The sequence below is a fragment of the Micromys minutus genome (assembly GCF_963924665.1).
Source record: "Micromys minutus genome assembly, chromosome: 14".
Lineage (NCBI taxonomy): Eukaryota > Metazoa > Chordata > Mammalia > Rodentia > Muridae > Micromys > Micromys minutus.
The window spans coordinates 54,489,533-54,507,189 of record NC_137983.1 but is presented as its reverse complement, the minus strand read 5'-3'; the positions used below and the strand labels follow the sequence as shown (position 1 = coordinate 54,507,189).

General features: G+C 45.0%; 1 protein-coding gene across 1 annotated transcript in view; it reads left to right on the top strand.

Moving 5' to 3' along the window:
• Nucleotides 1-17,657, top strand: part of MYO16 (myosin XVI) — a gene marked incomplete at both ends in the record, with an annotated part of 347,769 nt that overhangs the window by 82,137 nt on the left and 247,975 nt on the right. Inside the window, 2 exons of the mRNA XM_080928526.1 lie at nucleotides 8,371-8,479; nucleotides 17,453-17,577. Coding sequence (XP_080784652.1) covers nucleotides 8,371-8,479; nucleotides 17,453-17,577 — 234 coding nt within the window. The remainder of the gene's footprint in view (nucleotides 1-8,370; nucleotides 8,480-17,452; nucleotides 17,578-17,657) is intronic.

The following is a 17,657-nucleotide window of genomic DNA, read 5'->3' as shown; positions in this document are numbered from 1 at the left end:
ATTAGGCACTAAAGAATAATAAACCCCCCCTTCCACCAGAACACTATGGCAGAACATAGTGTGGAGAAAGAGGAGATATTCCAGGAAGAAGGCTGGATTAAAGTGGCTCAGGATGACATTGTGGGCATTCAGGTTTGGGATAGAAGGTACAGAGGAGTTGGGGGGAAAGGGGAATGTTTGAGGGACAAAATCTATGTGTCTGGAATGGAACCAGAGCAGAGTGTTCATGAAGGGAAGTCATGGAATAGTTCCAGGAGCAGGCACACTCAAGTCTGAAGCGAATGCCCTAGGCACCCAGATGACCCTGGATTGCAGATATAATGCTCACTCCAGGGGCGAGAACCTCTTGTTTAGAGACAAAGAATAGAGTACAGGACTATGATTTATAAGGTTGATGAACCAAATATATCAGTGTGTGAAAATAAGTCTCCGGTGGCTTTTGTGTGGTAGTCTGCTAGGGTTTAGTGACAGAGGAGGAAGGGAGTTTGCAGTTACTGCTTAAGTCAGAAGTGAGACCATGGGGTGGAGACCTGAGTCCTGTTTATTTTCACAAAGTACGTTTGCTTGCACTGCATCTGCGAGCACTAAATAAATAAATAAATAAATAAACAACAACAACAAAACCTAGAACATTGAAACCCTGCTGCTTAGCTCTGAGTAGAGGGACTGTGAACTTATTTTATTTTTTAACTGTTCCTGGGGGTGGCTAATGACTTAAAAATTAGTTTCCATAAAAATCATCATTCTCTTTTTTAAAATATTTATCCTTGCCCAAATGAGGGGTCCAGAAGAGAGCAGCAGATACCTGGAGCTGAAATTGCAAGTGGTTGTGAGTTGCCCTGTGGGGCTGCTGGGAACCAATCTCTGGTCCTCTGTAACTGCAGCAGCTGTTAAACCTTGACGGAGACAAGAGGCAAGAGAGCTGAGAAACACTGACAAGCCCTGAAGTCAAATTTTCACAGTGATCCATTTTTCTCAATTCTCTTCAATTACTTAGTACCCTAACCTAGATGCTTCGAGGCCATAAATACCCCAAAGTCCTTTGAAAGTGCAGAGGAGTTTCATCCAGAAACCTCTCTTGTCTTTCCACTGTGACTTTGATGAAGTTCCTGATGATGCCTAACTTGTGTTGTGTCTTCTCCTCTGGTGCTGTGTCAACAACCCCATCACCTCACTCTGTGACATCTAGATTGTCTCATCTGAAGAGCGTTTCAAAGTTTGCACTTTACATTTTGGTCTGTGATCTATTATGAATGAAATTTTTGCAAAGAAAGATGTGTCTGTTATAACTTCATATAAAGGAAGCTGAGACAAGTTACCCCTAGGAAAAGAACTTTAATGGGAGAGTCTATTATCAAGGTGATAGGCGGGCATGGTGGGGCCCTGAAGGAAAAGGAATCCTTCAGTTCACAAATAAATCAAGGTTCCTGACAGTGGTGTTTTAAAAGGGAATGTGCCATACAATGTGACTCAGCCTGTGCACTAAAGTCACAAGGCACGGATCTCAGTAAGGCAGTAATTCAAAGTTTGTCATTGGTCTGTGCACCAGAGAGTGAGGCAGGCAGTCAGGGGTATGAGAAGAGAGCCTCTGACAGTAACAAGCTCAAAGAAGTCCTCTGGGGGACTGCAGGACAGTGTGGCCCGCTGTGGGGGAAGAGCAGAGGCAAGCCTGTGGGCTGGTTCTTTTCCACACTCATCTCCAACTTCCCCGCACTGACTGTTGACAGCACTCTTTACTGTCCGTATAGCCTTCATTTCTATTGTTAGAACTCTGACCCTGCCTTCCATCCTCGACTATTGATCTGTGCATAATTTTCCAGCAAGATCTCACATGTCAATTACGTTGCTTGACAGCGAGTCTTCTGGTCGGATGAAGTCAGCCTTTCTACTTCCATGTTGTGTTGGATATTTAGGTTTCTTTCTGACTCTGCAAAACTTTTGTCACCAGCTTCTTGGTGTCTGACAAACACTTCTTTAGGGTGTCAAGTTGGAATTTTACTGATTCTGCAAGGCACGTTTGAGAACAATGGTCCTCTCGGCATCCCTACCCATCGCCACGGGATATTTCCTCAACTGTGCATTAGAAGGGACTTCTTGGGAGCCTTCCATCTCCTCTTGTCTCGTAAGCAGTTTGTTAGGGTCATGATCTGACTGATTCTTACCCCAGGGTTCTAATAGCAACAGCAGCATGTTTTGTGGTTAGCCCTCACGTTTGTAGAATAGAGACATGTAGAAAAGTTGTTTCTGTCACACGGTCCTTCCATCCTGAGACCTAGATGTTCACAGGGGATGGTGGGGGTAGGAGTGGGGGGAAGACTTCTTTTTGTTTTGGTTTGCAGCCTCTATGCAAACTTTTGTTTTATTTGTGAGCACTGTTCTATTTCTCTCTCACAGGCTCACAGGCTGTACACCTTTATCTCCATTTTCTGTCAGATTCCTTTAACTCAGGCACCACGCGGAATGTGGGGAAAGACTAAGGGGAGCAGAAGCCTGGCCGGATGCCTGATGTCACTGTGAAGTTCCCACTCTCTGACCATTTAGTAGTGTTATCTGTCAAGGTGCTGTCTGACAAACAGAGGTTACACTTTATGCTACTTACTGGTTTTCCATAAACAGATGCTGGATTGTACCAAATACTTCATCAATATCCACTGATATGAACATACACATCTTTAGCTTTTCAGCCTATTAGTGTGAGATATTGCATTATTGATTTTTAAATGCTGAACCTCTGGCCAGGTTCAGACAAAGATACAAATTATAATTTAACAATTTTTAGATTTATATGTGTCTTAGTTAGGGTTTTACTGCTGTGAACAGACACCATGACCAAGGCGAGTCTTATAAAGGCAGGCATTTAATTGGAGCTGGCTCACAGGTTCAGAGGTGCAGTCCATTATCATCAAGGCATGGTGCAGGAGGAGCTGAGAGTTCTACATCTTCATCTGAGGGCTGCTAGTGGAAGACTGGATTTCAGGCAGCTAGGATGAGGGTCTTATAGCCCACACTCACAGTGACACACCCACTTCAACAAGGCCACGCTTCCTAATAGTGCCATTCCCTGGGCCAAGTATATACAAACCATCACAATCTGCATGTGTGTGTTCCTACATAAGTTTATATGAACTTTGTGTACACAAGTATATGACCCAAGACAAGCCTGGTTCACTCAGGAGCTGGGAGAGGCAAGAGGGTGTCCTTCTTAAAAGCAGAGAAAGCAGGGCCGCACCAACAGCTCAATGAAGCCCTACTTGGTATATGATTGCTTTTATGCACTGTTTTGTCAATTTGCTAGTATTGAATTGAGGATTTGTCACCCAAATTAATGAGAGTCTGTAGTTGTAAGCCTTCACTCATCTTCGACATAGGGTAACACTGGCCTGATAAATGTGTAGAAGTTTTCCATCTGCTTCAGCGCTCTGAAGGAGTCTGCACAGAACGGACACATTTACTTCCTGAAGAATTTATGAAATTCACATGAATCAAGCACATTGTCATAGTTTGGGTTATAGAGATTATTAATAGGTTTAGATGCAGCTGATGGCCTGCTTCTTCAAATCTGGGGCAGTCTGTCTTTTGGGGAACTAGTTTATTTCACATCAGTTGTAACTGTGGCTGCATAGACTGCTCATAATGTTTTTATTCTTCATGACTTTGGATCTCTAGTGGGAACCCTTTTATTTATGACATCAGTTTCTATTGTTAAGGGGGTAGAGAGATGGTCCAGAAGTTCAGAACACTTACCTCTCTTTTAGGGAATCCTGACTGGGTCCCAGCACATACCTCAGTGGCTCACAATCACCTACAAGTTCAGTCCCAGGGAATCAAGTCTCTCTTTTGGACTCCAAGGGGGCTTAAATGCATATGATACACATAAATACACACAGGCACATACACATACATAAATGTGTGTTTCAAAATAAATTGAGTTTTAAAAAATAATAATTTGTACTTTGTTCTTCACCTGCCCAGACCCTGACAAACAATTCTACAGACTTGAGGTCTCTTTCATAAAGACATTAACTCAATCTCAGTATTTGAGGCTCCAGAATTATAAGCCAATCACCCCAAACTGCCCCAGATCTTAATATTACCACTCCATGGGTTATTTTTCAAACTAGGAATTTCGAAAAAGGGCATAAACATTTAGTCTATTGTGATGGGCACAGAACACCATCTTGGTTTCCTGAAATAATAGTCTACAAACTGTGGCTTTAAAGAATAAATGTTATTTTCTGACACCTCTAGATGTCTGCAGTCCTGGGACTCTTCTTTGCCTCTTCAGCTCCCAAGAGAACAGGGCAGGCTTTGTTTCTTAAGGATATCAGTCTAAGTTCCGTCACACCTGTCCAGCTCTGTGTCCTACCATGTTTCTGTCTCTACTCAAATGATTCTCTTTTTAAAGACACTGAGCATCTTGAAATAATGTCTCTACTACTCCAGGTTCACTCCCTCTATACTAGCATTATCTGCAATGACCAGATTCCAAAATGAGATACTTGGGTTAGAGTTTCAACAGATCATTCTGGGGGGGGGGGGGGTTGTGGTTTCAAACTCACAACAGAGCAAACACTCTGGTGCCAGCATTTCCATTTTCAGTAGATTTGTAATTATCTAAAATTAGGAAGTTACCAAAAAATTTAATCACAGAGAAGGAAGTGGCATTTCATCATTGCAATTTCATTACATGACTTTTACTAAGCTTTCAATATTAACATGACAAAGAATTATTACTAAGTAAAACCGTGTGCAAATAGAGTTGTTGAGATTAAATTGTTACAAAGCACAAGCCAATAAAATGTTTATTGGTCCATATGTCATCTGGCATGCACTAAACATGCCATTTAGAGGAAATGATATATGTGAGTCCCAACTGTGATACATCGAGAACAAAATTTAGGACAAATTTGGAATTAGGCAGTTTTTCAGTTTCAATGAAGAGAGTAAATATGCCTAAGGCCTGGTAGAAGGATCTGAACTGAGTTGCTTTAAGAGCACCTGCCCGTTTCACATGGAGGAAATGAATCACCTTCACGTCCCCAGTGATCAGAAGCAATCATGGTGTGCTTCATTTATTTTCTTGAGAGAATTGTCAGGATCTGCCCTGCAGTTAGGCTGTATAAATAAATTTCTGTTGACCTAGGGGCTTGGTCCAGCAGTAGAGCTCTGAGTTTGTAGGTAGAATGCCAGGGCTGGATGGACGTCCATGCCGCAAAGAAGGCGTTTTGAAGCTTGTGGTTAGTTTCATGGTCAAAGTCTGGAATAACCTGAGCAGGGAGTCTCCAGGAAGGACTGTGCCGTGGCCCTGGTTGCCTGGGGGCCGTCTGCATGGAGAGTCTTTCACTGGGTATATGGGGTTGGGAAGACCCACTCTAAACATGGGTAGTGCTATCCTCGGAGCCGGTCCCTGGCCTGAGAACTCACTTGCTGGTTTCAGACTATGGGTGTGATGTGACCAGCAGCCTCTTCTCTAATGTGTTTCAGTCGGAGTGTTTTCCTCTGTTCTCACACATACCTCTGTTCTAACCCACACTCTGTCTCTGGACTTGATGTATTGTTGATTCAATCACATTATCACATTATTATTATATTTAATAACTCATTTATTCCATGTTGTGTTGTCCTGATACTTCTGGGTGTGGGACCAGCCAATGAACCATGATTGACACCCCCAGGAGCCACACCCTTAAAGAAACTGACTCTCTCCCCTCAAGGAGTCCAAACTCCTCAGCTGTGGGTGGGGCTATGGATCTTTCCACGGGGTGCTGACCGGTTTAATCCTGTGCAGAAACACAAGTGCCTGAGGTAGAGAGTGCTGTTGTGCCCAGGAGACACTGCTTTCCCCTAATCCTCCCCTCCTCTGGCTTCTACAATCCTTCAGCCTCCTCTTCCTCAATGCTCACTGAACACTGTGCATGGGTGTGACATCTCTGTCCTGTCTGTGGCTGAGCAGCCACACTCATTTCTTCTCAGCATTTTGACACTGTCCACAGCATAAAGACACTTCTCTGGTGAGGACTGTGAGCTACCTTAACCCCAACACAGGACTGTTCTGCCTTTGGCTCTATAGCAGCCGCTGGAGCTACCTGGAGACCCAACATTCTTAAAATAAAGGATAATATCCAGTTATTTTAAAATGGTACTTAACATTGATGAGATGTGTAGCAACTCCTAAGAGTTAATTGTTATATTTAAAGATAAAGCCAGGTTTCACTATCCCAGGCTTTTCATTTGAAAAATTTAGTGTAAAACCTTCAACTCCCTGTTCCTTTATTTCTCATGATTTTTATTTTGTTTTTTTTTTAAGAATCAAATGCACACTCTGACATACTACAAACTTTGTATCATGTTTGATGTTATCTTAATGGTTCAGCACAGAAAGGCTTGCAGTCGGTATCCAGGGAAACCAAGTAACAAACATATCTCTATCTCTCATCTTCATATGCATGGCTGAAAGCTGAATCCATCTCTAGGAAGTAAAAACAGAAGAGCAAAATAGAACATTTTCAAGTATCTCAAGTGCATGGAAAGTTATATTTAACTTATATGTATATGTTGTCTTTTTAAATGCACAACATCACGGGTAGTATTTTTAGTGAACTGAATTTCTTGCTTACTTTCACTGCACAAAGCTAAGTTGATTTGCTATTTCGGAGCATCTGAAACATTTTTATTAGAAGAAGCACAATTCCTTACAACACAGTGGATTCCTGATGGATTTCCCATGGCGTATGCTACAGGTTACACCTTATGATGATGATAAGATATATCTTCTGACATTTTCAAGAAATGTTTCCACCTTGTAGATAATCAGCTCCTTGATTCTAAGGAGACCTACTATCACTCCTGGGTCAGCTGAGTGGGTAATAAAAACGCCAGTCTTAATCTTACTACTGATGTTGAATATCAGAGTGTAATAGAAACCGAAAACCGGTTGTGAAATCAGTTCATGTAAGGAAGGGAAGAATCCTTTGTTCAGATGCAAGTGAACTAATGGGCCAGTCTGACTCTGGACTGTCACAGGCATTTGCAGAACACCAGCAGACCTATCTACACCAGCAGACCTATCTACACCAGCAGACCTATCTACACCAGCAGACCTATCTACACCAGCAGACCTATCTACACCAGCAGACCTATCTACACCAGCAGACCTATCTACACCAGCAGACCTATCTACACCAGCAGACCTATCTACACCAGCAGACCTATCTACACCAGCAGACCTATCTACACCAGCAGACCTATCTACACCAGCAGACCTATCTTCTCACAGCGTGCATATTTCAGTAAAAAAAAAAAGTCTTCCAAGATATTTATAATTTGACTTAAACAACAGAGAAGCTTTGCTTTCCAAAATATTGCACACCAGCCTGCCAAGAAACCTACATCCCTAGCTTTGAAAATGCCCAGCATAGTGAAATAGTACATCCAAGCGCGGGCTCATCCTGGTTCATAGCTCTGTGTTACAGGCATCATGGCTCATCCTGGCTTACTCCACTTTCAGTCTTTTTCAGAGTCTAAGAACCAAAACTCCTACCAATAATTTTAACTAGGAATATTGAATGTGTGTTTGTGTGAATTGGTAGCTAATAAAAGGGAAAAAACTACCAACTTTGAACAAGAGAGTACCGAGAAGGACAGAAATAGATTCAAGGAACAGATCTTCCATCTGTGGAAGTGGGACAGAGGCTCAAACACTGGCCTTGGAGGAATGATGGCTGCCGTGGTTGCCAAACACTTGGGTCTCACTGGTGATTACAGAGCCATTGGGACCAACCGTTCTTGTGACTGGTTTTCAGGGGTAAAGGGAAGACTTCCACTCTGAGGATAAACATCAGGGGACAGGTGTTCACAGCGAGGCCATGGTGGATTGGTTCTCTGAAGATCTAGAACAGATTGTGATTCTTGCTAGGACTCGGTGTCTCATGAAACCAAAGCCAAGCAGTAGCTGTCGGCACAGACTCTGAGAGAACAACACGAGGACTGCCCAGGTGGATCCCAAGGAGGGCAAAGACAGACCAAATAGATCTGGGGGACATCGGGACAGGCTCACAGCTTGAACACTAAGACCTCACCTGGAGACCTGGACACTTCGGGAAAACAGACACAGCAACTAACAGTAGAGAAGGGCTGGCAGCAGTAGACAGGGCTCAGCAGCCCCTCTTTGGAGTGAGGCGAGGGGTGAGGGATGGAGCAGGGACTGTGATGGGTATATAATAAAGTGACTTTCTCCAAAATCCCTCAGCACTGTGTCTGAATAAAATACACATATTTCTGTTTCTGGGTCAAAAGTGAAGAGAACATTTTAAATGTACTTTTAATCTTAAACATTTAACATTCACTAGCTTTTTGTTTGTTTTCATACAGGCTGGAGCCAACGTCCTTCTGCAAGATGTGAACGGAAATATCCCATTAGATTACGCCGTTGAAGGGACAGAATCTAGTGCTATCCTGCTGGCCTATTTGGATGAAAACGGTAGCCCAACGCTTCCTTTTATAAAGTGATGCATTGGTAGAACATGTATTGTTCTTAGAGAAGTATATGCATTATTTCAGGCTGTGCTGTCTCCCTGGAGGGTGTAACACAGGCAGTTTTCTATCTCACCTCTCGATTATTGGTGGTTTAGCCAGCTCTGACTTTTGCAAACTGGCTGGCACCTGCTTCAGAACAGGGAAGGAACCCCCAACAGATGCCCAGAGCCCATAATTGGCAGGACTAGTTTTGTAATTATGAACTCTCCTCCCTGGAGATAGCAAGACGAGTGGACCAAACAATTGAATTTTGAGCTAATAAGAGCTAGGTCACCTTGAGAGTGTCCTCCAAGGTGATCACCGCAGGAATTGCCAGCCAGCTCAGGGAGGACTGGAGCTAGCAAGGGCAGCATGCATCCCAGAATCCACAGTGACATTTAGAAGCAGAAGCACCCTGAGAAGAAAGCCTAGGATCAGAGAGAGGGCTGGCCTGAAGAAACGGGGCTGAGCCCCGTGTGTCACTCACCAGGACATTAATGACATAGCCCCAGCATGAACCAGTGAGTCAGCTCAGTGGTGCAGGGGACAGGGGTAGGATGGGAGCCACTCAGCACCTGGTGATAAAGCTGGAAAGGACAAATCCCTCCCCTCCTCTTTTTTTTTTTTTTTTTTTTTTTTGAAGATTAAACATAAATTACTACACTGGTAGTCAAGCCCCTTCAAGGATTTGCTGACCAGAGACAACATTCTGGAGTCTTCAGAGCCTCTGGGGGCTGATGGTGCTCCTTTGTCTTCTTTGCAGAAGCACTTAGCTCACTCCCAGCATGCTTTGCTTCCTCCAGCTCCTTTGTCTCAGAAGGTTTATTTTGAGGATGGCATAAGAATAATAATTAGCGCTTAGCAGCCCTGATTTCTTAACAAGAACTAGTCTTGTTAAATTAGAAAGCAAGGCAGGAGTGATTATCCCCCGACATGAAGGCCACCAAAGCAAAGTTTGGGCAGAAGCAAGCTTCAGGTAGACACAGAGCATGGTGAACTGCCCACTGGGAATCTGGGAATCCTCCAGACCCTCTAGATCCCGAGCAGAACTCTCTTGCTAGCTTCAAGAGCCCTGGGTTGTGATTCTCTGGAGAAAAGTTTATTAGCTCTACCAGGAACAAACTTCCAGGTGATCTGAGTTTCCCAGCAGGCTGTTCAGGACTCAGACTTTTGAAGCACTTCCCAGGCAGGTCAGAGTTCAGAGTTTGTATGAAACTGTGGGGCAGCCTGAGGCTAACTTCTCTGTATTATGGGAAAGTGACCCTAGAACTGTTTACGTGGCATGTTCCTATCACGGACAGTGATGGTGGCTAAAGTGAGGCAGCTCAGTGATCTGGCCTAAGCTGTTCCCCCTGTTCTCACACACGGGGACCTCCAAGCCTATCAATTGGACATGTTAACATTTTGCGTGTGCACAGAGCCGCATAAAGGAGATTTAATGACTCCCCTGGAAATGGCCAAACAAGATAACAATAATGGCAGTTCCTGTGGGCGTGCCAACAGGTAAGGGGAAAAGTCACAAGGTCCTGTCTGTCTTAGTCAGGGTTTCACCACTGTGAGCAGACACCATGACCAAGGCAACTCTTAAAAGGACAGTGTTTAATTGGGAATGGCTTACATGGTCAGAGGATCAGTCCATTATCATCAAGGTGGGAGCATGGCAGCATCCAGGCAGGCATGGTGCAGGCAGAGCTGAGAGTTCTACATCTTCATCTGAATGGAAGACTCACTCTCAGGCAGTTAGGGGGAGGGTCCTAAAGTCACACCCACAGTGACACACCTACTCCAGCAAGGCCATACCTACTAATAGTGCCACTCCCTGGGCCAAGCACAAACAAGCCATCACCCTGCCCCTAAGCAAAGCACTGAAGTACATTAAAGACTGCTGGGAGAAGGAGAGTTAGCCTTGTCCAGGGAGGAGCCCACTACTGGTTGTCCATTGCAGAGGGGTCAGCCTTGAAACCATACACACACAGAGACTCCAGAAACAGACTCAGCAGGTTGTGTGTGTGTGTGTGTGTGTGTGTGTGTGAAGTTTGTATATGCACATTTATGTAAGTACATACATACATATGTAAGAATAATCAAAGAAATAGAGGCTATAGAATGGAGGGGATCCAGGAGATATTTAAATGAGAGTAGCCAGGAGGGCTAGAGAGGGAGAAAGAGGAAGGGATTTCTAAATGTCAATATGTAAACCGCACCTCAATAAAACAAATTGTGGGCACTGAAGAAGAGATGGCTGAGTGATAAAAGGCACCTCTGCTCTTGCAGAGGCCCTGAATTGGATTCCCAACAAACACATTGGCTCAAAGTCCATTTGTCGATCTAGGGGATCTGATGCTCTTTTCCGTCCTCTGTGGGCACCTCATACATGTGGTGCATACAGACACACACACACACATACACACACACACACGTACACACACACGTACACACACACAGACACACACACACACACGTACACACACACAGACACACACACAGACACACACATACACACACGTACACACACACAGACACACACACAGGTACACACACACACACACACACACACACACACACACGAGAGCAAATACAAATCACCCACACATATAAAAATAAACATCTAAAACTATAAATCGCAGACTCAGGGTGTATCTCGGTTATCATGCTGCTGGTCAGGACCCTGCACGAGGTACACAGGCGTGGTGGAGCACACCTGAGTCTATCACTTGCTGGCCGTAACAGGAACATCGGGACATTGGGCCACCTTTGGCTACATGGTGAGTGACATGAAACCCTTTCTCTAAAAATCAGTGAACAAATTAAACAAATAAAATACAGAAGAATTAAGTCAAATAAAACCCCCGATGCTGAAAAGACTGAACCGTATCTCTCTCATTCATCCAGAGAGCCCCTTGATTGTCTTTCCTGTTCCTGATCCCTTCCCTCCTAAGGCCACCAAACAACCTCAGTCTCCAATCCTTAGATGCATCAGCACTAGCAGTAGGCTGCCAGCCCACCAAGTATTAGGTTTAATAGGAAAGCTTGGTGTTTGCAAAAAAATCACTGTTTTTCATCACATGTTAAAAAAAAAAAAAAACAAAAAAAGCAACCCCCTTCCCAGGGAGGCAAATGTTGGTTGGGAGAGAAACTAGAGATAGTTCATGACTCCGCTTCGGAGATAAGGGGCTGTCACTATGGCTGTCATGATCGGTTTGTAAAATGCAGGTTTTGCCGGAACGAACTCCATTTAATATTTCTTCAATTTTTAATTCTGTTCCGCACTTGTCACTGCTGCTGTGACCGAGCCCCTTTCGTGCACCCTCTCTCCTGTCCTGCTCAGCTGCTGTCAGAGTCCCTCCTGCTTATCTGTGTCACCTCCCCCGCCCTGGTAAACTCTGTCCAAGTCCATTTATTCCCACCCCCTCCTGGGGACACCGGGACTTATCTGCTGTGGCAGCACAGACCAAAGCCATCAGGAGTTCCTAATAGGCCGGGTGACATTTTCTACCTCTTGTCATTTCTACAACCCACTAATCTTCGCAGGTGCTTTCGATCCTGGATGCACCAGCTCTGCAAAAAAAATCCCCATTTCAAATCAGATGTACTGGGCTGTCACAGCAGGGTGCAGGGGCAGAGGGGGCAGGAGACATGGAGAACAAGTTGATTACAGAGAAAGTCTCGGTTGCAAAGTTCTAATTCTGCTGTCAGCACCAACTTACACTGTAAACGGGCCACAGCAATTAACCTCAGCTCCGTGCTGTGGGTTCCAGGATTGTGTAAGGGAGAGGGGCGTGGAGCTGATTGAGTGTTTGATGAATATCTCATCTTCCCACAAAGCAAAACAGCTGGGCCTGCAAGGAAAGCAATCTGTTCTAAAATGAGCCTCTGCGGAAAGAGAGAGCCCAGGTTAGAGCTCAAGGTAGCCAGGACAGAATCAATCTCTCTCTCTCTCTCTCTCTCTGTGTGTGTGTGTGTGTGTGTGTGTGTGTGTGTGTGTTGTACATGTGTCATCCATGTCCGTAATCATACATGGAAGTATTTACATTTCTATCTATCCATCTAACCATTTACCTACCTACTAGCATTCATTTATCTAGCAACCTGTATATACATATATCTATATGTGTGTGTTTGTGTGTACGTGCATAGGTGAATCTATCATCTATCTGCCTGCCTGTCTGTCTATCTATCGATAGTTTTTCTATGATACTTTTCCACCTCCCCTTCTCTCTCTTTCTACCCTTTCAGGAACAAGTAGATTGTCTGCCCTATTTATTCTTCAACTATATGGTGCTCAGCTTCTTGCCCACTGAGAACCCCCTACAATAGTTGCTCCCCGATTCCTGAACTTCCTTTCAAGGATTTATTTCTCTGTCCTTTGAAATCATCTTTCTATGACTTTGCATGATGTTAGCATACTACTGAAGTCTCGCTCATTCTCCCCACCTCCTCTAGAAGCTTCCTCCTCTGATAGCTTGGGGTACCATGCTCATAGCTCTGCATCTGTTGGCCATTTCTGGTGTTTGTCCTTGGGAAGCATTCTTCTGGGACAGAGCACTATGGGTGCTGAGTGAGCTCCTCTTTGCTTGCTTTTCCTGCTTCCCAACTCAGAGCTGTGGTCCTAGAATCTTCTGAAATCTCTGATCCGGCATGTTAGTGTCTTCAGCATCTTGGTGTGGAGGTCAGAGAGTTTGGAAAAGCTTATCCAAGGTGTCACTCTCATTCAAGGACATCACAACGATCTGAATGTCATCGGATTTTTGCCATTCCTCTTGCCCAGTTGTCACTAAGTCTTATGGCACTTGCTTTGTCAACGGCTGTAGACTCTGTCCATACCAACCACACTGTTTCTTCCTGAGTTAAAACCCTTAAATCTCTAACATTTGTTAGTATAGTGGCTTCCAAGCCTGCTCCCAGAACAACATACTTAACCCTCCTCCCTCTTCCTCCAGAGCCCCCTCCTCCAGAGCCCCCCTCCTCCAGAGCCCACCTCCCTCAGAGCCCCCCTCCTCCAGAGCCCCCTCCTCCAGAGCCCACCTCCCTCAGAGGCCCCTCCTCCAGAGCCCCCTCCTCCAGACCCCCTCCTCCAGAGCCCCCTCCTCCAGAGCCCCCTCCTCCAGAGCCCCCTCCTCCAGAGCCCACCTCCCTCAGAGGCCCCCTCCTCCAGAGCCCCCTCCTCCAGACCCCCTCCTCCAGAGTCCCCTCCTCCAGAGCCCCCTCCTTCAGAGGCCACCCCAGCAAACTCAGCCCATCAGTATCTTGTACTTTATTTGCTTAATGAAGTTTATTCAAGGTCCTTTTCTGGCCCTCAACTTTTCAGAATCCCACATAATCAAGGGGGACAGCACATCCCTGTCTACATGAGACAGTGCCTGAACAAGGCTAGGTGGGAGCATCAAGCCCTCATAGCCTGGATGTGTTCATTTCTCTGTGCTGATATCACTGTTAGGGATTTCTTGTCCAGCTCTGAAGCCCCCCTCTGTATTTTAGGAAGTTTGCCATGAAGAAGCTTCAGTCCTTTGAGCTAAGGAAGTACATAGTAAAAGCTTGTTGTGGCCTAGCAACAACCTCAGTGTCTCTTTAGGTCTGCTTGCTTATTGGCTCAGTTTTCTTTTGGGGACAACATTATTTGTTGGGTTGACTCAAGTGATGATTCAGGGATGTCATAGAGAAGAAGAAGGGTATGCAGGTTCCTTGGATATTGGTGTGACACAAACCCACCAGGAAGGAAGCCTTAACTTCCCCTGAGACCTCTGCAGAAGGCTTCACAGAACTGACCCTGTGCAAATGTTAGGGGAGGGGCTGGGATGCCAGAGAATCTCGTGGGCTCCTGTAAGTAGGATGTTCAGAGGCAAATCGCTTGGAACAGCAATGGAAGAGAGATAAGTTCCCTTCGGCTCGGGGATTGTTGTGGGACAGGTCAGCTCCTATACACACAGTCACACCACCCATGTGGCACAGCCTCACACAAACCAGTCGGACCAGGCAATGTCTTTGAGAATGGCGTTGAGCAAAGTTGGACGGGTATTAGCACAGTTAGTAAATAGGTTAATAAAAGTGGCGCTGGTGTCCATAACCATCAAAGATGACCGAGCGAAAACAACAGGGTTATATAACTTGTGCGTTTTGGTAACACACCTTGCTTCTTAATTCTTAAATTTAAAGAAATACCAGATCCCGCCCCAAAATAATAGATATAAACAGTCTTTAGGCTTATTTGTTCCAGAAAATAATATTAACATAAAATTAAGTCTTTTAATATTAAAACAAGGGAGAATGGAGACCGAGCCCATTCCCTGCCCCTGACTAGGGTTAAGGAGAGCTCCGCTAGCTTGGTTGCTTTGCTCAGAAGTTAGACACTTGACTGATGTGAGGAGACAGAATTTGTGTTGTATTGGCTGAACAGAAAGGGGCTTTTTTTTCCCCTTTCCTATAATTATAACAAAAATCTAAAAATCACACATTAGTTGGCACCAGATTTGATTCAAAATTGAGTTTAAATCAATATAATGTCAAAATATTCCCCTGTGGTATCCTGGTAACAGGACTGAGAAATAGGCCGTTTGCCTTGCTAGTAGTGTTGAGTGTAGCCAGCCTTCGGTGAGGTTGAAACGGTGTTTCAGCCTGTGTGTTCCGTGTTTGCTGCATCCTACGGTCATCTAATTTTAATTAGATGTCCTCACGTATCCTGAAGGTACATAAGATCAAGCACTGTGGCATTGTGGAATTTCCCCAAGTTCTGGAGCCTTGGAGGTTTTCACCACTCCCTCTGGAAACATCAATGCTAATGTCCCTGGAGCATTTCTGAAAATTAGATCACATGTCAAATTCCATCACCCTAAAAAATGAGAATGAAGTGACCGCTGTAGTTGGTTCCCACAGACCTCCAGTGCCCCATTACAAAAGGAAGTCTGTTAGTCTTTCCAGCATGGTGTGGGGTTACTTGGTGATCAGGTGAGGCATGGCCAAGATGCTTCTGGTCATGGTTTCTGTTGGCACACAACTCTGTGCTTCGTCAGAGTAGTGATCAACCAAAGCTCATTTTCAAGGGCTCTTGCCAACAAGCAAATACTCTTCCATGTGAACCATGTGTTAATGCACTCCAGGAAATGCGAGAATAGTGCCAGTTACTACTTACTGACTGATAATGCCCCAACCCCTGCCCCTGAGACACATCGAGAGGCCTGTAAACTGTAGCCCAGTGTGGTGGCACACACCTTTAACTGCAGCACTCAAAAGGCAAAGGCAAGAAGATCTGAGTCAGAGGCTAGCTTGGTCTACAGAGTGAGTTCCAGGATAGCCAGGGCTACAAAGAGAGGCCCTGCCTTGGGGAAAAACATAACCTTGGAATTTGTTGTTGTTGCCCCAATGACTGAGACAAAATGACTTTCTTAAAGTCGCCTGAGGAAGTGAGACTTGTGCTGAGTGTGCCAGGAGTGACACCGCAGGAATGGTGTTTGCATTCATTCTAGGATGCTTTCCTTGGGTGTTCCCAGTAAGATTCAACCAGCTAAGACATAGACTAATGGTTAGCTCACAGCTGACACAGACAATATCTCACTCTCTTCACCATCAGCACCATCACCATTGCTATCCCTATCAATATGGCCACCGTCCTTATCATCAGTCACTTGTCATCATAGTTGTCATCATCTTCACCACCACCACCACCACCTTCATCACCACCAACATCACCACCATCACCACCACTACCACCACCATCTTCATCACCACCACCACCACCACCACCATCACCACCACCACCATCACCTTCATCACCACCAACATCACCACCATCACCACCACTACCACCACCATCTTCATCACCACCACCACTACCACCACCATCTTTATCACAAGTATCACCACCAACATCACCACCACCACCACCACCATCACCACCACCACCAACACCACTACCACCATCACCACCATCACCACCACCAACAACACCACTACCACCATCACCACCATCACCACCACCATCATCATTTTTTTTCACCTTTACTTGGGAGAAGAAGGAGGAACCATAGCCTCTCCTCTTTGAAACCTTATTATTCAAGTGGCTGAGGATCATGAAGCCCAGAAACCATTCTCAAAATAGAACCAGACAGTGGATATATCTCACACCGGACGTATCAGAAGCATGACCTCAGTAAATGTCTGTGTCTGCGAAGCAGGGGTAGGAACGCGGGGTCATAAATGAGAAGACAAGCTAGACCAGGACTGGGCTATCCTAGAATCTCAGGCAGAAACGAGCGCTGATGAAGGCTGTGAGCTGATGTAAGGGCGCGTGAGCCAACCATGTCTGTCAAGGAGCTACTATCTCTCAGTGTTGTGTGTCTGTCCTGACATGAATACCCTGACCTGTTCAGTCAGAGCAGTCTTTAAAACTTATCTCCTGAAATAATTTCACGCATCCAGGAAAGTTCCAGAACCCTGATAAAGGATCCCCAAATGCGACTGGAAGCTCAACCGTAGCCCAGCACCAGTGCTGTATAGAGCTCCTGTCCATGAGCAGGGTAGTGCTGAGAGCTTCAGGTTTTGTTCACATGGTGTTGGCTTCTCAGCAGAAGTAATGTTGTTTGCCCAGGACACAGAATTCACGAGCAAGTGTTTCTGTAAGAAAATCTAAGCAAGAAAATAACCTGATGGCTTAGCATCTTCTTCCAGTTTCATTTAAGTACTTGAAGATACTTTTGACTAGTATATATGTACAATTTGCACCAACACACTAAGTATATTTGTCAGAGTCCTGAACAGCCTGCCATGTGCAAACATGTTCAAACATATAGGAACTTAGTTCTTAATTTTTACCAGGCAGGCTATAGTTATGATTTATGAGAAATAGAATGCATTCAAAGGTGAGCAGGTTTCGAAGAGGAGGGTTCTGAAAGAGGAGTGTGTTGAAAGATATCTGCGTTGGTACCAATGGGTCTTCTTGTCCCAGGGGTGGACCTCAGCTCACTGCGCCAGATAAAGCTGCAGCGGCCCCTGAGTATGCTGACAGACGTCAGGCATTTCCTGTCTTCAGGCGGAGATGTCAACGAGAAAAATGACGATGGGGTGACCCTGGTGAGTCCACACGTGTCTCAGAACTCATTTCCATAGGGCATTGGAGTTGATTCTAAAACATGAAATTGGTTACAATTTAC